The 24,418-nt window shown below is 43.6% G+C and overlaps 1 protein-coding gene across 1 annotated transcript; it reads right to left on the bottom strand.

Annotated features, from left to right (window-relative positions):
• Positions 1 to 1,639: 1,639 nt before the first annotated feature.
• On the bottom strand, positions 1,640 to 24,085 carry Hmgcr (3-hydroxy-3-methylglutaryl-CoA reductase). Its single transcript, XM_041663400.1, has 20 exons — positions 23,954 to 24,085; positions 19,413 to 19,600; positions 18,890 to 19,001; positions 18,587 to 18,674; positions 17,533 to 17,617; positions 15,956 to 16,061; positions 12,735 to 12,841; positions 12,515 to 12,631; positions 11,639 to 11,799; positions 11,294 to 11,541; positions 11,006 to 11,181; positions 8,765 to 8,959; positions 8,117 to 8,275; positions 7,821 to 7,978; positions 6,916 to 7,021; positions 5,396 to 5,566; positions 4,855 to 4,995; positions 4,611 to 4,769; positions 3,673 to 3,827; positions 1,640 to 3,337 (listed from the first exon to the last, which is right to left on the bottom strand). The coding sequence occupies exons 2-20, from the start codon at positions 19,575 to 19,577 to the stop codon at positions 3,283 to 3,285; spliced, it is 2,664 nt and encodes an 887-aa protein (XP_041519334.1). The 5' UTR covers positions 19,578 to 19,600; positions 23,954 to 24,085; the 3' UTR covers positions 1,640 to 3,282.
• Positions 24,086 to 24,418: the final 333 nt, after the last annotated feature.

Raw genomic sequence — 24,418 nt, 5'->3', positions numbered from 1 at the left:
ATCATCTTTGCCATCTGCTTATTTTATGGGCTTCCTGTTCCAGGCTCAACCCTAGGAAGTTACAGGGGGAGTCTACCTCGGGTGCTGCCAGACACAGGAGCAAGGATGGAGAGCAGAGTGGCTTGTACCACTCTTCAGTAGTGGGCATCCAACTGCTTTTGTCCTACACTCAGTATGTGGTCTTTTGAGGGCATGCAGGGAACAAGAGAAAGTGGCCGGAAGTCAATGTTTTCTGGAACAGTTGGTCTACATGTGCTGGCTTTTATATCAAGTTGATGCGAGCTAGACTCATTTTGGAAGAGGTAACTTCAGTTGAGAAAATGCCCCCACCAGACGGGCCTGTGGTGTTTTTTTTTTTTTTTTTTCTTTTTTTTCTTTTCCCTTTACTTTCTTTTCTGAGACAGGGTCTCTATGTAGCTAGCCCTGGCTATCCCTGAACATGCTAAGTAGACCAAGCTGGCCTTTAAATTATAAATCCACTTGTTCCCGCCAAATACTGAGGCTGAGGGCCTGAACTTAATGTACTGCATTTTCTTAGAGATGGGTGCAGGAGGGCCAAACCACTGTGGGTGGTGCTATAAGAAAAACAGGCTGAGAAAGACAGTAAGCAGCGTTCCTCCATGGCCCTCTACTTCAGTTCCTTAACTCCAAGCTCCTGCCTTGATTTCCTTTGACAGACTAGCCTGAGAGCTACAAGCCAGAATAAACCCTTTTGTCTTAGTGTTACCACAGCACTAGAGACCTTAGCTAAGACGACGTGTGAATACAGTGCTGTTCAGAAGCCCAAGGGGAGAGCGCACTTAATGCAAATGTCTACTAGCCGTATGCTAGCCACTCCAGGGTTGGTTCTGTGTTTGCCTGCATGTAGTCTCTCCAGGAGCATTTTCTAACTTTGTGCTTCAAAATAAACACAACTCTCTAATTTTATTGCCTCTCCAAAATACCAGAAGCTTCTACTGAACATAGCTACATAGCAAGGCTGTCAGAGCCAACAAGGCCCTGGCTCTATCCCAGTCAGGGGTGTAAAGACCCACAGCAGGGCACTGCAGTCTCAACATAACATACTCCAGGTGTGCCCAACATTTATTTCTTGTATCCAGCTTCCTAACGCCACGGTGAAGACAAAGCTGCCGGTCTTGTACCATCTTGTCATAACTTCCGGCACAGTTGTCACCCAGTCTCTCGGAGATCACTGGCCATTTCAGAATCTGGGCTTTCTTAATGGCTCACACATGCCTCTGCACCTCTATCAGTCAGAGAAGTGGAGTCAGTAACTGCAAATGAATGCAAGTCAGTGCTGAAGAGACAACCCCTCTCCCTGGTTAGCTGAAACCCACACTTGAAAGGGCTGCTGTGTTCGGGCTATTTGATCTTTATTGCCCCTTCCTCTCAACTCTCCCCAGCTGATACCAAAGATAACTGTGGATCTGAAAACCACCAACCCTCTAAGTGTAAGAAAGATCAATGGAACACATACACTGGCCAGCATTAATGCTGCCAAGTTAAAGTGTAATGGAGAGAGATGACTGGCTGGCCCAGCAGAGGACAGGCTACCATTCCGTCAGACGGCTCATTTCTGGGCCTTGGGATTATGGTTAGTCCTCAATTTTAAAAAATTGACTATTTACACTTGTCAACGTTAACTTCCTTTCATAATTTACTCAACTGGAAAAAGTATCCTATAACAAAATGTATACAATTTAGTAATTGTACAAAACACGGATTTAGCAAGATGACACTGGTTACAGTCACCAGCATGAACATTCCGTACTGTTCACCGCCACTTCCATGACAAGCTCAGGTAAATAAAACGTTACTGGCTAAAAAGTCACAAGAGAAGCAATGTGAAACTTCACATACAACAGCAAAGTCCATCTTCCACAGTAATACTGACATACAATCACTAAGAGGCTCCCGTGATGCCGCTGCATGCTTGGAATGTCTTTCAGAGTCCACAAGATGTCATTTCCCAAGACTGAACTTGAAGCATTAGATAGAATACAAAATAAGGAGCTCTTTATTATTTATACAAAACCGGTACATTAAAAAAAAAATTGAGATTCAACAACTCTGCTGACCCCCTGAGGAAGTTAAGAGCTTTTCTGGGTCCATCAAAGGAGCCCGTAAATTATTCAGTCACCAAGCTCCTGGCCACAGGAACAAGGCACACAGCTCCAGGGCCATTCATGTGGCTCCATCATTGGCTCTGCAAGCTGACTTTCCCTTCATTAGGCGTGGCAAGCAAGCCAGAGTTTCCTGGACAATGTCTTCTCTGGCCCAAGCTAGAGTATTTTATCAGTGTAAAGTTGAGTTCTTTTATTTCTTAAAACACTTTCAATAGACTCCTAGCGTAAGACACTTTATTACAGCATATACAGATTTGATAGTTTACCAAAAAATCTAGAATTCAGCTAAATAAGTTAAAATGTCTCTAAAGAAAGTTGACTTAGAGAAATGGTCATTTTCTTTTAAAACCATGTTCCCATACTCTGAGAGGTCCAACTTGCTTGTACCCTTGTCTAAGTAATACCGAGAGCTCTGCTGTCTTTAGTGCAAAGCATGGCACTTTCCTAAAGCCTGAAGCTAAGACATGCAGTAGCCCAGATGGCAAAAATCTAGACAAGAGGCCTCTCTGAACAGAGACCTGCAGAAATAAACGCAGTGACTGCTTTCTTCATCGAAAACGATCAGCACTGCTGAGCACATTGTTCTGTAGTTTGAGAATAAAAGGAATTCTTCCCATGAAGAAGTAGGTCCCCTTCTGAAGAATATGTTGTTTACCCCCAAAATCAATAGACCAGCACCAAATGAATTATTAGTTTACAAAAAATAAACTTAGATTACAAAGTTCTATAACTCAGACTAAATAAATATAAAATCAGAAGTTCTGTCAGCTACAGTATAATTTAAAACTCCAGGTTTAGCCCACTTGGAGAGGCCAGTCTCACACTGATCACCATCAACTCCAGCACTTCATCAAAACCTTTTCCAGCTTGTGGGGCTTTCAGAAACGAGCTGCAGATCACACCTGTGCTGCTCAGAGCACGACATCCACAGGAGATCTTTCCAGAAGACAGCATGGCAAGACACACTGTTTCCAGATCTGAGGAGTCTGTGCAAAGGACCTCAGATGTCTCTGAAAGAGCCCAAACCAAGCCGGCATCTCACTGATCACGTCCAGTCATCTTCCACAAGACACTGCATTGAGATTTTTAATTCACAGATTTCATGTTAGCCTTGAGAACCCAATGCCCGTGCTTTAGTTCCATACGGTCAGGCTGCTCAGGCTGCCTTCTTAGTGCATGTTCCTTGCAGATCTTGTAAATTTATCTTCGATCTAAGTCAGAAAAAGACAAAGTAGTAAAACAGAAAACGTCAGCAATGAAAACTTGGGGGTTGGTGGTGCATGTGGGGGACAGGGGCGGGGCAGAAGACAACACTAGATGTCACCCCTCTGGCCTGGAACTCGCCCCTGTGCAGTGAGCCCTCAGGCCCTGCCTCTCCCCCGCCCACAGTTTGCACTCTAAGCTCATGCCATTATACCTGGTTGCATTGTTTGATAAAATTAGGTTCCAGGGTTTGGACTCAAATTGCCCAAACATTTTAGTGGTATTTCCCAGACCAGACTGTCGAACTTTAATTGGGAAAATTTCTTATGTCTAGAAGTCTTACCTGTTGTGAACCATGTGACTTCTGACAAGATGTCCTGCTGCCAATGCTGCCATCAAGGACAACTCCCCAGCCATTACAGTACCACACACAATTCGGGCAAGCTGTCGTGCATTTTCTCCAGGATTGTCTTTGCATGCTCCTTGAACACCTAGCATCTGTAATCAGAGACCAATAAAGAAGATTACTACAAGGCATCAGACCAACTAGACTCCATCAGAAGTGGTAGCCAGGTCAGGCCAGACAGCTGGGATTGACACAGACTGGCACTATGCACTTACTTGCTTAATTAATCTCATGATGAGACACATGCACCCAAACCACGTATATGTATGTATGTGCATATGTGTATGTATATATATATTTGTGCTAAGTACATATACACATATGTATGTACATATAGACATACACACACACACATATATTTAGAACCCTTATACATATTTGGACATGCTAGGCTAGACTGGTAGAAAGCAAGGGCGGAAAAGATCAGCAAGAATACAGAGTAGAGTGATGTGGTGTCAGATAGACACGTATTATCCCTGGTAATGAGGGTCAAACTTGGGTATCAACTTGATGCATCTAGGAAGAGGGAACCTCAAGTGATAAGTGGCCTCCAGCAGTGGCCTGTGTGCATGTCCACAGGGTATTTTCTTGACTGCTAATTGATGAAGAACCAACTCCACATAAAAAACAAAACAAAAACAAAACAAAACAAAAAACTGTAGCTGAATGAGAGGCTAGGAACAAGCCAGCCAGCAGCACCCTGCCACAGTCTCAACTGTCTCCAGGTTCCTGCCTTAACTCCCTCTACCTAGATGTTGAAGTGGAAAGGAATCCTCTTTCCCAAGTTTGTTTTAGTCAGTAAGCAGCAGAACAAAGCAGTACAAGTGGGAGTCGAGCTAGGCCTGAGGCCACCATGTTGTGCGTCAGACCCGTACCTGCAGGCAGGCTTGCTGAGGTAGGAGGTTGGTCCCACCACCCACGGTTCCTATCTCTATAGACGGCATGGTGCAACTGATATACAAGTCTTCATTCGTGGGACCACTTGCTTCCATTAAAGTAATACAGTTTGAACTGCCCACATTCTGCGCTGCATCCTGGAAGGGGAAAAGGGAAAATGCAGTATAGTTCTTTCACCGAGAACCACAGAGCAGAAGGTAAGGTAGGAACTGGCAAGCTCACCTGGCCACACGCAATGTAGATGGCAGTGACGATGTTGGCTGCATGGGCGTTGTAGCCTCCTATGCTCCCAGCCATGGCAGACCCCACGAGATTCTTGTTAATATTGACGTCAATCATAGCTTCCGTCGTCGTCTTTAATACCTAGACCACAGTGTGCACATTTTACATATTCCTCCAGGAGAATCAAGCAAGACAAAAATCTGTTTCTCTGTACTTCTAGGAAGCAAGGGTGTAGATGTGGCTCTATTTAGCTGTCCCAGGAGTGCCACATGCAAAGGGGCATGAAAAATAAAAACTATTTTAACAAAAAGAAAAACCCTACAAATGTAATCTTACTAAAGGTGTTAGTACTCTTTTAATATTTATTATTTTTAAAATTGTCTTTCAGTCATGCTGGCCCAGAACTTCCTATGTAGCCCACACTGGCCTCAGACTTGCAGGGATCCTCTGCCTCTGTCTCCCTGGAGCTGGGATTGGCTGATCTCAACCCAATTAATGACACTACTACATCAGAGTAGGACAACATTCATCCATCACTTACTTCTCTCACCACCTTGGCAGGAATGACAGCTTCACACACAACTGTCTTTCCTCTTCCTTCAATCCAGTTTATGGCAGCAGGTTTCTTGTCAGTGCAATAGTTACCACTAACTGCCAGGATCTGCATTTCAGGAAAGAACTCCTGAAGCTTCAAAAGTGCTTTCTCCGTGCCCTAGGAAGAAGCAAATCAAAGTATGTGATGGAGTCACCACTCTGACCACCGTGACTATTGCGATGCAGTCATTTAGTACATCCAAGTTACCATGGAGCTAATGTCCCAACCTCTATCTGATAAGCTAATGCTCTGCAGCCCTGCCAGCCCAACACCTACTGGTGGCCATGACCCTGATGACTCTGGTCAGCTCAGGTAAGTGCAACTGTATTTTCTAACTGGCGATTTCACTTAGAATGGTGTCTACACGAACACATCTCTTCCTCATGCACTACCCAATGAATGCTTAGGCCACTCTGCCCAATGCCTAGTGTAGCAAATGATATTGTGACCACGAGTGTACTAACAACTCTTTGAGACTGTCCAACAGAACTGGGAGGTGACACAGCAATTCTACTTGCAAGCTGTTGAAGAACCACCATACTATTTATTGAGAATTTAAAAAAACTTAGACATTTATTATTTTCCTCTTTCTGAATAATCTTTATAAACAAAATCTGTTATCAACAAAATAAAGTGTACACCACACATAAATGAATGGATTATACAAATAAACCAGATATGTTATATATATTAAAGTGTTTCTGAGCATGCTAATCATGGTTATAATCCCAGCAACTAGAGTCAGACACACGAAAACTGACCATGAGTTGCTGGTCACCCTGGCCCACATAATGTGATCCAGGCCAGCCAAGGCTATAGTGAAACCCTGCCACCAAAAAGCAAAATAAAATAAATAATAACAATAAAAAGGAAAAGGAAGATCTCTTTTCTGGCTCCCTCTCAGAGAGGCAACTTCAGTCTCCCTCTCCTCTCCTCTCCTCTCCTCTCCTCCCCCCCTCTCTCTTTCTCTCTCTGCCTCTCTGTTCTTCTCCCCTTCTCCCTTCCCTTCCATAACCACTAAATAAATATCCAGCCTCACTCTGAAAAAAAAAAAAAAAAAAAAAAGGAAAAGGAAAACAACAAAAACAAAAAAGTCTCTAGAAAATGTCAGTTGCAAGATTTGAGAACAAAGCTCTTTGGAATGGCTGGGGCATGCTCAGAAGTGACCTGGAGTCCCCCACACACTAACCTGCGCTGAGCTAAAAACCCTGGTCCCACTCTTCATTGGGGAGGTGAATTATTGGAAAAAATTCTCAAGTACTAACAACAGATCCCTCCCAACACTTGTGAGTGCATTTACAAGAGTGCTGAATCTAAAACAGTGTGACTAGGCAGACAACTGGGCAGTTTAGGACCCTAGCTGTTCTTCCTGAGGACCTAGGTCCAAGTCCCAACACCCACTGGAGGCTCCCAACTGTATGAAACTCCACCCTAAACCCTTCCAGATACAGTGGCTCCATGCTTACCTTGGAAATCATGTTCATCCCCATGGCATCCCCTGTCTTGGACTGGAAGCGGATATAGAGGTTGCGTCCTGCCATAGTCACATGAAGTTTCTCTAGACGCGCAAATCTGCAAACACAAGGTTTTTATTCTAAGCCAAGGTGAGAAATTTCTTTTTTCTTTCTTTCTTATTTTTTGGTTTTTTAAGACAAGTTTCTTTGACTATCCTGGAACTTGCTCGGTAGACCAGGCTGGCTTTGAACTCAGAACCACCAATGTCTGCCTCCTGAATGCTGGGATTAAAGGCATGTTTACCATTGCCTGCCAGAAATTTTATTTTAAATCTACTTCAGTATGGAACAATTTTTCTTTAAAGAAATGAAGGCTAATCAGCTGAGACTTGTTCTCTGTCACTGACTAAAAGGTGGACTAGCTTCTTAAAACTTTTAAGTCCAAATAAGAGCAAACACCTTGGCTTGGACTCTGCAAGCACTCGCATCTACTGCTGTGCTTCTGCACAGTTTTCATGGTCTTCGCTCAGAGCAACCTATAACTATACTAACACTCCCATTCTGCCTAGAAACTCCTTCTCTAGGGCAGAGTAACAGTCTAATCAAGCACGTTAGCTCCTATGTTTTAATTTACTATGGCTGCCTGTGAGTGGGAGTAAGGAACTGAACTTGGGTCACCAGATTCACACAGTAAGGGTTTTTTCTTGCTGAGCTATCTCACCAAGCTTTAAAAAACCAATTTATTCCTATGGGGTAATTAATTCATCTGAATCAATCCTCACCCTAAGCAAGAATAATCATTCCTAGAGGGATGGATACGGGACAGGGCTACGTTACCATAAGCAGGCACACATCGACAGCTAGCTTTGCTATCATTCTATTATATTGTATATCATCTCCATGCGAGCCCCACACACCTGCTGGTGCTATCGAAGGCCTCCTTTACCACTGCAAACCCTTCAGGTGTCTCGAGCCAGGCCTTCACTTCTGCAGAGTCACAAGCACGAGGAAGACGCACCACTGGGCCTCGGGTCATCCCATCTGCAAGGACCCGGCTGTTGGCACCTCCACCAAGCTAAGCAGAAGATTATGGGAACATATTAATCCAGGCAACACTTCAGCCTCTTTCAAAGACCTTGACTGTCCCCAAACCTGTCTTGGCTTCCTTACCCTGCCCAGTTTGCCTTATTAAAGTAAACAAATTCCAACTTACACCTATTGCTCTGCAGCCTCTGTTGGTGCTGGCCACAAGACAGCCTTCTGTTGTTGCCATTGGGACCTGGTACTCTTTCCCATCCAGGCAGAGAGGCCCTGCCACTCCGACAGGGATGGGCATATAGCCAATTACATTCTCACAGCAAGCTCCCATCACCTAAGAAACACAGGTGGGCAGCACATGAAGAACTACATTGTAATGGATAACAGCTCATCTCATCCCCATCACTAACAATTCTTCACTTAATCCTATAAAATATTCAAACAATATTTTTAATGTATTCTTTATGTCGTTATGATGCTGGGGATCAAACCTAGTGCCCCACCAATGTTAGGCAGACATTCTATCACTAGGCCCAACCCCACCCCAAATTTCCTCTTTAAAAATATTTAAACTGGTTGGGCGTGGTGGTGCACACCTTTAATCCCAGCGTGCAAGAGACAGAGACAGGCAGATCTCTGAGTTCGAGGCCAGCCTGGTCTACAGGGGGAGGTTCCAAAACAGCCAGAGCTCCACAGAGAAACTCTCTCGAAAAACAAAATCTTTATAAACTCTCCCAGCAATGACAACAAAAACATGGAAAACAATTAATAGTGTAAAGTCAAGTTACAAAGCAAGCCCTCCTTAATCAATCAAATAACATACCAGGGAGTAATTATAATCTCTGTAAGGCAGGTACTGCAGAGAAGAAGGCTCTGGAAGCTTTGTGGATATGAGCTGTCGGCGAATAGACACACCACGTTCATGAGTTTCCATTAGAGTTTCCAATTTGTAGGCCGGAATGTGCTTGGCATTGACCAGCTGGATGATCTCTGCATCACTAAGGAACTTTGCACCTTTCTGAAGAGATGGGAAATGGGAGGGAGATGACAGCAGAGTCAAGAACTGCAGCTCACACGACAAAGCCAAAGAAGTTGAAAGCCCACAGTGCAGAGTTGCTCAGATGACAACACCATAGGGATCTACCTTACTGCCCCACTCCCCTCAGAAGAGAGCAGCACCAGAACAGAACCTTGCCCTCAGTCCAGCTCCCCTGCTCTGCCCACACTGTGAACTTACATGCTCATGGACTGATCAATGAAAGCCAATCAATACATTATTTCTTACAATGACATAGGCAGTATGTTATTATATGGTAATATATTTTGTGTACAAGCCGTGGCCCTTAAATAGCTGAGGATACTCAAGAGGAAAACTCAAAAGGCTTGGGTTTGTAAGGAGAGAGATGATCTGAACAGCGACTGTCAAGGAGAGCCAGGGCAATGGCTCGGCGGGTGAAGCGCTTGCTGTGCAGCCTGAGTTCAGATCCCAGCCCCACACAGAAGTCAGTCACAGTGGCTCCATCCCGCAATCCCTGAGTTCAGATCCCAGCCCCCACACTGGCTCCATCTGTAATCCCTGAGTTCAGATCCCAGCACCCACACTGGCTCCATTTGCAATCCCAGCAGGAGGAAAACAGGCAAAGTTTTTGCTGGGGGTTTGCTGTGTCCAGTTTAGCTAAAATGGCAAGCTCCATGTTCAGTGCCAGCCCTGTCTCACACATTCAGATCAAGTCAGGAGGTTATTACACATCTTTAGCCAGCACTCAGGAGGCAGAGGAACTCTATGAGTTCCAGGCAGAAATATATAGTAAAATTTGTCTCAGAAACAAAACAGACAGACAGAATGACGGTGGAAAGAGACTGAGAAAGGCATGCAGCGTCACCAATCTTTACTCTCCCCACCCACATAATTAAACAGCATCAAAACTGTAAGATTTTATAAAAACTAAACAATAAAACCCAAAAAATGTTCACAAAAAATAAGTAAAAATAAAATAAAGTAAAACCCACATGTATGATCCTGTTACCATAGCATGGCAATGAGGACTGGCTATTGACACACAATTTGGGTTTTCTCTAAGGTGCTGGGGGGGGGGCCTCACACACATGCTAAGCAAGAACTGTACTGAGCTACATTCCTAGCCTAGGCACTGGCACATGTAAAACAAACGCACCTAGAGGCTGACACACAAGTGACAGTAACTTCTGAAGGGGAAATGCTCCAAGGTCTCATACGTAGAAGGCACAACACTTATCCAAGAACAGAAACAATGGTTGCCAATAGCCAGGAAGAAAGGAATAGGATGCTTATCCAAATACTGGTGTCAAATCTCTGTGACACAGGATGATTAAGTTCTCAATAGACAGTAGATGATGAATATTAGCTTGATAGTGTTAATTTTTCAAAAAGAAGCTGTGCAATTTAAATACTTTTAATTTCCTGTCAATTGTATCTTAATAAAGTGAGGGTACAATGGAACTATACTTGGTCAAACATGAAGAAAAGATTTTTGAGACAAGATCTTACTATGTAGCACTGTGCAGACTAGGAAAACATATTCTTTATACAAAAAGAGTTAGTCAGACTAAGCAGACACAGCTGAAGTATGAATGGAAGTATATAAACGTGGAGGCAGAACATGGTCAAAGCTCCAGGAAGAAAAGCTAGCTGCCTGGTGAGATCAAAAAGCACAAAACAAAGCTTTGCTCTGTGCAGCCCAGCCATGTTCCAACACAGATGAGGGTACAAAAGCTCCTCATCTCTATGAGAAACAGGGATGCACTACAAAGAGTTTTGATTCTGGAACCAGAAACTCTCAGGCCCTGTTCCAAACCTTACCGTTTCCCCAATAGTAAATATCCTGGGATATTACTAAAGCCCCTTGAATCTGGGCTGTTCATCTGAAAGATGGAGAAAATCCCCCAAAGGCTGTAGGGGTTAATACAACTGATAGGGCACATAACACAATGGGCTCCGTCTAGTAGTACTGGGTTTTACGTCCTTTGACATAAGAACACCCCCCCCCCCCGCCCCCAGAGAAAGCCACGTGTGCACACCCCTCACCTCAGCACTCTCCAGTATCTGCAGGCATTCTTCAGCAGGCCGAGGCTCGCTAGGGAGGTGAATTTCAGGCTCCTGCGTCCCCGGGGCCACAGAAGGTCTGGCTACAGAGGCGCCAAGCACAAACGTAGCTCTGCAGGCACTCTCAGTTTCCGCCACTAACGGTTTTATAACCTCAACTGTGAGAGGCAGAAAGACATCTCAAAACCCGGTAAGCACTTTCAAGTGAACTCAAGTTTCAGGGGCCATGCTCAGACAGGAGGAACGGAAATGAGGAGATCAGGAAAGTACCTTTTCTATCCTGGTTCGCTCCTGGCTCCTCCTCCACACATGCAAGCTTCTGGTTCTTTCTCACAAGGAGAGGCTCACGTCTGCAACAGTTGTCTTGAGCTTTTTTGGGGGTCACCACAGGAGACGTGATAGGATTTTTTAATGAGAGCGTTGATTCTGTCTCCGCTTGTTCAAAGAAAATGTACTTGACAGCCAACAGGAGAGCTAAACTCAGGGTGATCACCTGTTCAATGTCCATGCTGATCATCCTGAATGAAAGCAAACACATTAACGTGTCAGGTCAGAAACAAACGTCAAAGCACAACTTGCTAGCGCACAGAATACTGTGGGTTTCAGTCAACTTACTTGGAGAGATAAAACTGCCAGAGAGAAACACTTGGCTCGATTCTCTTGGACACATCCTCATCCAGTCCCAAGGAGACCTTGGAATGTTCTGCTGTACTGTTCTGAGGCGAAGGGTCAGCTATCCAGCGACTGTGAGCGTGAACAAGAACCAAGCCTAAAGACTGAAGAAAACACATCTTCAGCTGTGCAGCCTCTGCTTCCTCATCCCTCACAAGCCCAGAACCAGACACTATCTTCCTTGGTCTCACCTTATCACAATAAGAAAGCCCCCAGTTTATGTGGCTAATAAAAGCAGTGTTCCCATCACTGCTCAATCATTCCAAAGAACAGGCTTTCAGGGGCTAGAGAGATGGCCCAGAGGTTAAGAGCACTGCCTGCTCTTCCAGAAGTCCTGAGTTCAATTCCCAGCAACTACATGGTGGCTCACAACCATCTGTAGTAAGATATGGTGCCCTCTTCTGGCACGCAGGCATACATGCAGGCAGAACACTGTATACATAATAAATAAATCCCCCCCCCCCTTTTTTTTAAAATGGCTTTCAAAAAATCTATGTAGGAAAGCAAGAATAAGACCAAAAGGCCTGGAGGGGCATAGGTGGCATTCACCTGGAATCCCTACACTCAGGAGGCTGAGGCAGGAGGATTTCAAGTTTAAAGCCAGCTAGTGAGATCTTGTCTCAAAACAACACACTAAAGCCCCAGAACTTCAAAGAAAAAAGAGTAAATTCAGAGTAAAGAGAGGACAGTGGAATCCCACTGAAAGGGCCAAATATTATGTAAACATGATGGGAAACTAAAAACAAACAAAAGGCCTCAAATACCCAAAGCATAAGAAACATTGAAACTATGGATACTGGAAAAGAAAAATGCCATTACCATAATCATCTTGACCCTTTGGGTTACTGGGTTTGGTTTATTCTCTTCTTCTTCCAAAACTCGGGCAAAGTGGCTGAGCTGCCAAATTGGCCGACCTTCGCGGCTTTCCCGAGAAAGCTACAAAGTAAGCGGCACTGCATTAGGAGGTATACAGTCAATTTAGGTGAGTAACAGAAGAGAAGCAGTACTCTTCTAATGTCACCAGGAAAACCATGCTTACCTCTAGGACCAGGGACACACAAGCTGGGAAGAACGTCATGAACACGAAGTAGTTGGCAAGCACAGACATGCAGCCAAAGCAGCACATGATTTCAAGCTGGCGCACCCCTGCTTGCAGAAAATGAAATACAGCTAGTGAAGTGTGGGTCTCTGACACGCCATTTATCTTACAGGCTCTTCCCACAGGTAGACAAATCGGGCAAGTCTTACTACATGAAGTCCTTTGTCATTTACTGGAAATTAGCAACTCAATGATGACGCTAAGGCTTCAAGCACAGCAGTTAGGAAACTCTTAATCCCTCAAAGACACAGACCAAAACTTCTCCCATGTCTCCAACATTACAATGCCACACATAATGCTAGTGCTCAATCTATCTTGCCAACAAATGTGATTCCAATTCTTTTATAAAATGGTGTCACTGAATGAGCCAAGAAGCTAGAGGATCAGCTACTCTACAGGAGTAACTTCACGCCTTCAATCTAGACTCACTTATTATCACAAAAGCAATTCACCTTTGTATACAGGGCAATTTGTCAAAGGATGTATCAATAAGCAGTTATGCCTTCCTGACATGATATCTAAGTAAATATCCCTTGCATGACCTAACTTCAAATCCCCACAACCCTTCAGTGACTACTGATATCCTAACAGTTTTATTTCACTGACCTGCCTGAAAATGATAAGGTGAAAAATGTTAAGAAATCAAGACTGAAAATTAACAAACATTTCACCACAAAATGTTTCAGAAGTCATTTGGTCGTGTCAAATAGAAAGTACCAGAACTATAGAGGCCAGAAAGTAAATTAAGATCACTAACTCCTACTCTTCCACTCAAATTAAAATAAAAATTTATACTGAATATAAATTAAGAAACAATTGCCTTTTATAATAAAAGCGAATAAGAAAAGCAAACAACTGATAATAATGCTTTTCGCAAATTAATCATCAACTAAACATTTTTTCCCTAAACTCATGTACTCATCATTCTTCCTTACTGTGCCAAGAAACCTTTCTGCCACTTTGGTACTACACAAGGAGACAGCAGCAGTCCAGTGATGTCTAAAAGTTGTGCCTGTTGTGTCTGTGTGCTAGGAATTACATCTTCCCATATGCAAGTACACGCTACCACTGAGCTATACCTAGCCCGACCTTTTTCTTTCGTGCTGGCTTTTCCGAAGTGTTACTGCCAGGACATGGCTATAGCTCGGTGGTAGAATGTCTCCCAAGCATGGGTAAGCTCTGGTTCAACCCCTTGTACTGTAAAAAGGGTGGTGGCAGTGGAGTTACTTCCTCATTTTAAGCCACATCCCTATTTCTACACAGATATAAACATTCTCTGTGGCTTGTGCAACTACACATCCAATTCTTGTGTTCACTTCTCTAACCCCTTCAAGACAGTATCAACCCTACTGCTTTCCACGTCACCTTCAAACAAGCAGCCTCTGTTTCACGGCCTGTACTTTTCTGGTCTATCTTCAACATCACATACACTCTTCTGCTTCAAGAAAATCGGGTAACTGTGTTTTTACTAGATCAGCATTTGATTTTCGTGGTGATGACATGGTATCTCCCTTAAAACTCAAAATTAAACTTTTCAGGAGGTCAGTTTTTTTTTTTTCTTGGTTTTTCGAGACAGGGTTTCTCTGTAGCTTTGGAGCCTGTCCTGGAACTAGCTCTTGTAGACCAGGCTGGCCTCAAACTCCCAGAGATCCGCCTGCCTCTGCCTCCCGAGTGCTGGGATTAAAGGCGTGCGCCACCACCGCCCGGCTAGGAGGTCAGTTTTTAAACTGTGTGTGATGATGGGGGTGCATTTACCACGGCATGCGTGGAGGTCAGAGGACAGTATCAGCTGTCTGTCCTGAGTCTGTTATTATAGACAGTCTCCTTGATGTTCACAGCTTACACCAGGCTAATTGGACTCTGGACAGAAATTCTCTTTAGCTCTGTCTCCCACCTATCACAGGAGCACTGGGAAGGCAGATGTGCTATCACACCAGGTTTAAATGAGTTCCTGAGGTCCCAACTCAGGCTCTCAATCTTGCACAGTGAGGACTTTACCCTCTGAGCCATCTTCCTAGTTTCCAAAAAGTGAATTTAAAGTATACAAAAATAATTTTGTGCTTCAGATTGAACCACTGAGCTACATTCCCAACAGTAGGCATATAATTTTATGAGTACATGGTTTTTCTTTCTTGAATTAAAAAAAAAATTGTTGAGCAGCAGAATATCTATCATTACTATCAGAAACTTAAAGAAACATTACATATTTAATAAAATAATGAATACAAGATAACCAAATCTTCCCCCAAAGGTATATACTTAGGGGCTGGAGTGGTAGAGAGCTCAACAGCCAAGACTGACTCTTGCTCTTGCAGAGGACTTGAGTTCGGTTCCCAGCACCCACGTCAGATAGCTCACAGCCACCTCTAACTCCAGCTCCAGGGGACATGGATGGACACACACGCACACACATGCATGTACATACATGGTTTTTATGAAAAAGCCATAGAATAGAGCTTAATGACCAGGAAACTTCATGATAGCAAGATACATTTATTCTGGCAAATTTCCATGCCAGGCCATAGTTTTTACTGTACGTAATGGAGTTCTGTTTGGTATCAGTATTAATTCTCTAGTGTTCAATTAAGGATGAGGAAGCATGTTGAGGCTGGTGCCAAAATGCTAAGCTGTACAGCTTAGTATCTAATTAAATCTTCCCAACCACCTGATTGGATGAACCTAATTCCTATCTGGACTCCTGCAACGTCCAATGTGACAATTAAAATAAAGGAACCAAGTTATTAATTTAGCCTAGGCAATAGCAAGGGTTTTCCAAAGCAGCCATGGGATACAATCTTAGTTATAATTCAGCTGCAGAACGCATAATACCACAAAGTGGAACACAGAAAGAGAAGACAGTGAAACAGGAAAACATCAGTAACCTGCTGCTACATTTTTACCACACACACACATACAGAGAGAGGTCTATATACCCTCACAATAGTAATATTTACAGTACCTGCTGCTACATTTTTATCACACACACACACACACACACACACACACACACATATACAGGTCCATATACCCTCACACTAGTAGTATTTATAGCTCAAGTCATTTAAGTTAGAATTCAAGAAAAAACAAAGTAAATCCAAGACCTTCTAGCTTCCCTTTAATGATCTACTTAATTGTAAGCATATTAGAAATTGTTTACAAACCTGACATGGTGCCAACTCCAATTACAAGACATTCCACAAGGGCATCAAGGGTGAATGTGGGGCCCAGAATTGCCATTCCACGAGCTATATTTTCCCTTACTTCATCCTAAAGCACAGACCAAACAAACACATTGGTGGGAAAGCACAACTGATAGTCCTTTACAAATGCTAGAGAGCACCCTGCATCCTACATTACACTTATTTTACTACTCAAAGAACAGATGTGATACGCTAGCATACATCCAAGAGGCAAAATGGCGCAGTCGTACAATTCACCACACCATCAACACAAACATCTATTAGGACCCCGCTTCCCTTCCCACTGAGTGACAGACTTTTAAGGAATATTCCTTTGAGGTGGGAAGTTAATCCGACCACTTAAATTCCACCTATTAATGTTTTATATTGTGGCTCCCATTGACAGAAGCTTGAGAATTCTTTGAGGTCACATTAGTACAATAAAACCTAGATAATTTTCTTATCAAAATGTTTAAATGATCATAAGCCATTATCCAATACATAAATGAGCCACAATTATGAGCTACTTCACAGCTTGGGGGAGGGGGTAGCTCAGTGATTGAGCACTTGCCAAGCCCGTGAAAGGTCCTAGGTTCAATGCCTGTGTCTGAAGGATAGTTATAAAATGTCCTTATCTAAGCAGAACATGGTGGTGCATGCCTGCAATCTCAGAGCTCAGCTGACCAAGGCAGGAGATCACTGCAATTCAGGATGGTCTGAGATACACAGAGTCTGTCTCAAAAAGTACTGATACAAGGTTGTTAACATGATGAAGCTTAAGATGGAAGATGCTAATCTCAGGGGCTTAAAAACAAATGTGACTTAGACTCTAGGCACCAGATCTAGTTTAGTGTGAAATGCCTACCCAAGGGCTCATGAGTTTGAACACTTGGTCCCCAACAAGTCGTGCTTCTTGGGAAGAGCAAGGATATGAAGCCTCATCGGAAAAAGTGAATCAGTGTGGGCTTTATGGTTTCACTGGCTGGCCCAACCTCCTATGTACACTCATCTCCTAGATGGAACCCAGTCCCACTAGCATGCCTTCTCCACCATGACCAACTATATCCCCTGGGGCCATAAACCGAAAGAAACCCTTCTTTCTTTCTTTTTTTTTTTAGATTTATTTATTTATTATGTATACAGTGTTCTGTCTGTCTGTATACTTACTGGCCAGAAGAGGGCACCAGATATCATTACAGATGGCTGTGAGCCACCATGTGGTTGCCGGGAATTGAACTCAGGACCTCTGGAAGAGCAGTCAGTGCTTTTAACTTCTGAGTCATCTCTCCAGCCCCGAAACCCTTCTTTCTTAAACTGCTCTAAGCCAGGTATTTGATCAGAGCAACGAGGAAAGTAACCAAAACACTCACTCTATTCCCTAAGTGATTGACAGGTAATGTCTATATCCAGGCTGCTGCACTTTAATTCCAGGAGACTCTCAAAGGGAAAACGGGGAAGTGAGTGAAACACTCACAAACCAGTCTTAGAACTTCAATCTAAAAGCTTGAGGCAACTGTTACATTTAAAACAATGATGACATCTCATTAAACAATACTCACCTGTGAGTTTGAACTCAGGGCAAACTTTGCTAGAGCACTTGCTCTGGAAAGGTCAATCAAAAGCAGGAAAAAGGGCAAAGCTTCACTGGGGAAAGCAAATCAAGACAAGTCCCGTTAAATACAGGGAAAATATGGTTTAGAACGCTCTTTACAGTAACCCTTCCCACACCACACACTTAGTATGACCTTGCAGTGCCATACTTAATGCTAGGAGTCTTCGCAAGCCTCAAGGCTAACAGATGCTCAAAATACTTGCTGAACTTTATTTTGTTTTACTTTTTTGAGACAAAGGCTGACCTCTAATTTCCTATGTAGCTGAAACTGGCCTTGAACCCCCAGATCCTCTTGATTCTGGAAATCTCTCAAGGGCTAGTATTACAGGCATTGCCATTATGCCCAGCTCAACTAATACCACTTCATGTTAAGATGTAAATGAGCATACAGAGACACCTGCAATGTTTTTCAGCAAAGCGTTATTCTAGTATAAAAATTACTTGAATTAACATTGAGAAAAATGTACAATATACAAATTGATGATAATAGAATTAAAAATTTACCCTACCTCCCCAAAAGCAAGAGGCTTAAAAAAGTTTTCAAATAAGCAAACCCACAGCCACCATGATACCCCTGAAATGAATTAGTAGGAGGTAACAGCATGAACAAAAAAATTGTCTATAAAGATATTATTCACTATCATATTTATGAAGAAACTCAATCCAACATTAGATTAACAAACTACAAAACAGTCATATAGAAGAATACTATATAGCCAGCACAAATAACTTAATATTAAGAATGTGAAAAGATGCAGATAAACTACATTGGGGAAAAAAGACTTAAGACAGCACATATAGTATGACACTCAAAAAAATGTCTAAAATTAATGGGACAGAATATTTATCAAATGCTAACAGTTAACTGGCTAATAGCGAGTCCATAAAAAATTTCCCAATTTCTAAACTTCTAAATTTACACATCACCTTTGTAACACACAGGGAATAAAGGTTCTTGAAATACATTTTAGAGAACACACACCTGAGCTTTAAATACTTACTTTAAGCCCGTCAGTTCCTTGTCTAAGAAGTGAATGACGACCGTACTAAAGACAAAGCTTGAGAAAATTGTGAATAGCCCAGCAATACCTGAAATACAAAATTCAACACTCAGAACTCTTTATTACAGAGATGCTAACATTCAGTCTCATACAATATTCTGCTAAGAATATCACTTTCTCTAGATTACTGAGGCCTCAAATCTGAGAATATTTACTGAGAAGTCTCAAGGAACTACTAAATGTACCAAACACTCCGGTCAGCAATCAATCCTGACAGCATGCAAGGAAGAAAACCAGTCTTACCCAAAATATACTTGGAGCCAAGCTGCCGCAGGTTCTGGAACTGGAAATAAATATAAAGGATGGCGATGCACCGCGTTATGGTGAGGATGATGATGTCGCTGCTCAGGACATCCTGCCGGCCAAGAGAGAAAGCTCTCAGGAAGTACAAAAAACCCCACCACCTTTATTCTGGGTCACTGGCTTACATATTATCACAAGAATGTAAATGCCAGCATAGGACAACCAAATCAAAACAGCCAACACAATCAAAAATGGAAAGCAATTTTTAAGCAATCTGGATGTAATTCTTCACAATTCATTTTTGCCCGATAGTCCTTACACAAAGTATATTTCTCAGAGGCAATTACACTTACTAGTATTAAAAAACATTTTAAGTGCAATCCACCCCATGTGAACAGCTAAGAATCTAAGGTAAGCCCACCAACAAAGACTTCACTCAGGAAGAACTCTTTTTGCTTATATGCTCTCTAAAAAGGAGACATTCTTTAGAAATTTACTTTAGTCAGAATCAAATCTCACCAACCTCTTCAAATTTTGGGCACTCATAATTCCAACCACAGATCTTGTTGTTGCCAGTAAACATGTTCATGGACATCATACAGATGGTAAGTGTCACCGTTCCCACAATAACTTCCCAGGGATGGGAGGCCACAAAGAGGCCATGCATGCGGAAGAGTCTTGACAACATTGTAGCTACACGGTCCTTGGATCCTAGAGAGAACACCACACATGGACACTTAGCATACAGCTCACCTTCAGCTAAACGAAAGAATGCCGTTAGGCCAGTGTGCAGCATCTTTCAGATAGGACTATTTCATTGTTCCACATAATTCTGGGAAGTAATTGTAATATCTATTAAAATGACGCTTGTTACTTCTTCAAACACTTAAACCTTTTATTACCCACTGACAACAAACTTCTTTGCAACTGTTTCTTTAAAAGTAAGGTTTCAAGCATAACCCCTTGTAATTATGTGAGCCAAGAAGAACAGAATAAAAGACAAAGCAAACAAGAGAGAAACAACTACTCACATTTTCTAGTTAGTCAAAAAGAAACCCATAAATAGCCTCTTCACCATTCGCCTGCTTAAAGGTAACAGCAAAGAACCTGCTTGTTGATATCTTGCCATAAACCATGGTGATTTATACGCAAGATTCTGTTATTTCATTCTATAAAACATAAGGCAGAATATCACTGACATAGTGTCTAATAATTTCCTGAAGGTTGCTATCCTCAGAAGTCTTTTCTGATGTTTCTATCTTAGTAAAAGAGAGGGCCTGCATTTTGCTAGGATAGCTGCTTTTCTCTCAGCAAACTACAGGGCGGAAGGCCAATTTAAAGGTGTTAGATGGGGAAGGGTCCTGAAGTTTTACAGCTGAGACTGATGGCTGGCTAAAATGCCTGTCCTGTCCCTATCACCCACAAAGGGGAAAGGTCCTCTGCTGGACAAAACACAAAACAAAACAAACTTAACTTCTTGTCTGACAAAAAGATTCTCAAAAGAATAGCAAGAAGATCCGAGCTAATGACTACCACTCTTCCCACATCTGCTGGCCAATTAATAATTCTGACATTCCTATTTGAAGAGTCATCTTGCAAAACCACTGATGGCCAACAGATACTTGTATGCTTCAGTTCTTTCAGAAAAACTAATGAAGAATATTACCCATAAAAATCAATCATGATTAAGAAGTAAAAAGGGCCTTTGAGATGATACAGTGGGTGAAGGTACTTGCATCTAAGCCTCACCAATCCTCAACTGGAGGGTGTACTCTGACCTTTGCCCTCATGCCATGGCACACACAAGTGCACACAAACACACAATGCAAAAGAGGAAAAGCAAACCAGCCACTGAGTCCCCTGGTGTCAGCAGGAATTCACACATACTCACTAAGAAAGTGACTTATCTACTGATGAAAATAAAAACCAACGAATTTAGTAAAAGAAGGCCTTGTACCTGGTGGAGGGTTTAAGAAAGATAGAGGCCTGGCTTTTAAAAATGAAGCCAATTAGCAAATATCATCTCTAACGAAAACACTCCATTTTCCCCTCTACTTTTTTTTTTTTTTTTTTTGGTTTTTCGAGACAGGGTTTCTCTGTGGTTTTGGAGCCTGTCCTGGAACTAGCTCTTGTAGACCAGGCTGGTCTCGAACTCACAGAAATCCGCCTGCCTCTGCCTCCCAAGTGCTGGGATTAAAGGTGTGCGCCACCACCGCCGGGCCCCCTCCCCTCTACATTTTAATCATACCAGACATGCTAGTGTCTCAAGGGGGTCACAACACACTCATTCAATCATGGAATCAATATTGTTGTTAAGAACAGTTTAATTAAAAATCGAAAATGACATGAAAGTAGTTGCTGGCTAAGACAGGAAGCACAGATACTATATAAATTCATATATCGTGACAGTTTCACTGGAATGTGTGTTTCTTACTGTGGATCTTAATTTTGAAAAGACAGCAATTATTAGTAAGGCATAGGATGTAGCAGGCATTGTCTGAACTTATTCCTTTTTTTTCTGTCTTGTACAATGAACTTTACCATTTGCCTTTCCAGCATCTTCCACTGCTCAATACAGTAAGAAATGACAACTACAAAATACTTTTACTCAGGGCCTGGATTTAAAGTTTGAAAACTTTAAACCATGTCTACTGGCTTCTCTTATACATTCTCTTTTTAAAATCAGAAACTAAATACTGCAAACTGGTCTGAAAGATTGGCTTCAAGGTTTCAGAAGGTAAATTAGTTTAAATCTAAGTCAAAATCACTTCCAATTCTCCACCCCTCACGACCAAAAGCTTGAACATTATTCATCACTATTAAAGTTGATTCTGCTCAATTAAAATCTGAATTGTTATCAGAAAGGACCCCAATTGATTACAAATTAATCCCAAACCCACAGCTGTATTCCATCAGGTATATCAGATTTTTCATCCAGCCGAAGTCCTGGAGCACTGTTAATCCTGCCACTTTCCCCTGCTAGGTGTAAATTCATATTTTTGATATTCAGGTAGAAAAAAATTACACAAAATCCTGTGCACCAATCCAAACACAGAGAACCGCACCTACATGGAGATACAAACTGAGCAATGTCACAAAGGTATGTCAAAAGTAACCATAATTATAAACCATCTCCTCTGACGAGCACCTCCCATTTCTGTGACTATGCAAAGCATTCACAGGGCAGGAATCACAGCAATTACAAGGGACACCAGTGGGGCTATGTGGCAGATTATAAAAGCTAAGCAAATAGCATCTGTGCTGTATTGCAATAATAAAAGAACCTACCTAAAACAAAGTATATAAGAAACATATGCCTACTTAGCCAAATAAAGTATACAGCAAACACTTCTGACTCTTCAAAGGTTTGAAAATTTAAGTATACTGAAATTCTCTCCCCCCACTTTTGAGACATGGTTTTCTCTGTGTAACAGCACTGGCTGTCCTGGAACTCACTCTGTAGACCAGGCTGACCTTAAAGGCATACACCACTGCCACCACACTAAGTGTACTGGAACTCTTGAATTCTCATCCTGTCTCCGACTAGACCCACCCAGCACTGCCAATTACAGAAAGGAGGCTCTGATTCCTCCAGTTTATCCAGCCCTCTGCCTGTGGCACACACTCCAATCTTCGATTGTACAGCATCTACACTCACCTCAAACTAATCAATACATGCCGGAGGGTAAGAACCCTAACCTCTACTGCAGTCACTTTAAATCCCACAGGATGTAACCTGCTTTCCTAAGCTCCCATCACACAGGAGCGCCATCACCTCGCACCAGAACACAGGTTCTCTACCCAGCACCTCATTACACATGACCCCCTTCTAGGCATCTCCTCTTCAGTTTGAAGTTCTCTGACCAAAGTATTAAGGGGAACCGTAAAGAAGTACTACTTTGTGAGTTAAAACATAGTCCAATTTCAGATACTAGCATTTCATATGGGTTTAACAGCGCAGATACTGATCCCAGAATGTAGCTCGTGGTCTACAAATTAGACAAAAATGTACTAGCGTTGTTGAGTGCGCGCCACGTTCCCTCACAGGCTCACACTTTTCCTTGAAACAGCCGTGACATACACACAAGTTTATGCAGTTTCTTTCTGCTCTTCACGTTACTAATTTCCATGTCTGCTTCCTGACAAATGTACCGGATTCTAGAAAGGCACTACAACAATGCCCACAAAATGCGGCCCAACCTCACGAAATATCCAAGTCTTGGCCCTAAGATAAATTCACAAGTAAACCAACAAACGTTTTCCCCACTTTGCCAGATGCTCTAACTGCACACTAAGACATAGTAGTAAAACCCAGGAACAAGCGTTTCTTGGGGCTTTACAGGACCTAGCCGGAAAAGGCACATCCTTAAGTAAGGTCATATTCCATGATTACTTACGATGGAATACATTAGCCACTCCTACCTCAGAAGTCCATTGTTTAACTTGCGAACCTCGAAGGTCCAGTCTTCCTCACTCACACCAAAAAATTCCAAAAGGGGCGCAAGGTAAGGGCGTCAGAATCAATGAGCCTCCGCCCCTTAGGAGAAAGGTAAGACGTACGGGGCAGACCGACTTACTTTTTGAGGGCCAGCTTTGCCTGCACTCATCTCGCATCCTCCTGGCCCACTAGGAGGGGGCATAACCTGCCGTATCCTGGCTTTGGGTCTAACTGCAGCCAGCATCGGGCCCTTCTCCATCACTTTAGAGATTCTGCGGCAAGGCAACGTCTGGGCGTGAACACTCGTACCCAAGGGCTCCATGAACATCTGCTCCCGCTGTCCCCCTCTCCCGCGTCTGACACTCGTTCTACCCGCATGACCGTGACCGCCCGGCCAGCACATCTCCCCCAGGACAGGACCCACGGACGCCTCGCTGCAGCACCGGCCCGCAGGCCTAGCCGGCCCACGGGTTCCCAGGCTGCCGCCCTGCCGCCGGGCCTCAAGGACGTCTCCTCGCGGTCCCCTCGATCCCCAGCCGCCTCGTGGACCCTGGCGGAGCGCGAGCCGCGCCGGCCGCCAACCCCGCAGCCCCTGGCCTGCGGATCCCCAGAGTCGGCCCGCTCACCTCCGGATCTCAATGGAGGCCACCAAGCCGGCCCAGCCGCCGTCTCCAGCCAACGGAGCCTCGGGCGGAAGGAACTGCGCTTACGCACGCTCCGAGCCGCCAGGCGGCCGCCAATAAGCAAGGATCGTCCGATCGTCCAGCCAATCGCCGGGCAGCTGCTCGGCCTGACGGCCTACGTCACGAACGGTCGCCCTAACAACCGCCCACAGCTCGCACCCGGGCGGAGAACGGGCACCGCACCATCTCTCACCACGGCGGAGCCAACCAATAGCTGGTCGAGTCCCAGCATCGCCGCTTTCCCATTGGTCCCCGAGCCGTGGGGACGCCGGCGAGGACGCCGCCCGCGCGGGCGGTAGGGGATCCCGCGGGTGGAGTGCCCCCGGCCTCGGAATCTGACCTGCGAGGGTCGTTCCTGTGGGAGGGCTCAGGGAGGCCGACGTGTCAGAGTGGGGGCGTGGGGATGAG

This window comes from Microtus oregoni, unplaced genomic scaffold, assembly GCF_018167655.1.
Source record: "Microtus oregoni isolate MIOR12 unplaced genomic scaffold, Mior012 000014F_ref0000157, whole genome shotgun sequence".
Classification (NCBI taxonomy): Eukaryota; Metazoa; Chordata; class Mammalia; order Rodentia; family Cricetidae; genus Microtus; species Microtus oregoni.
This window is presented reverse-complemented; position numbering and strand designations above follow the sequence as displayed.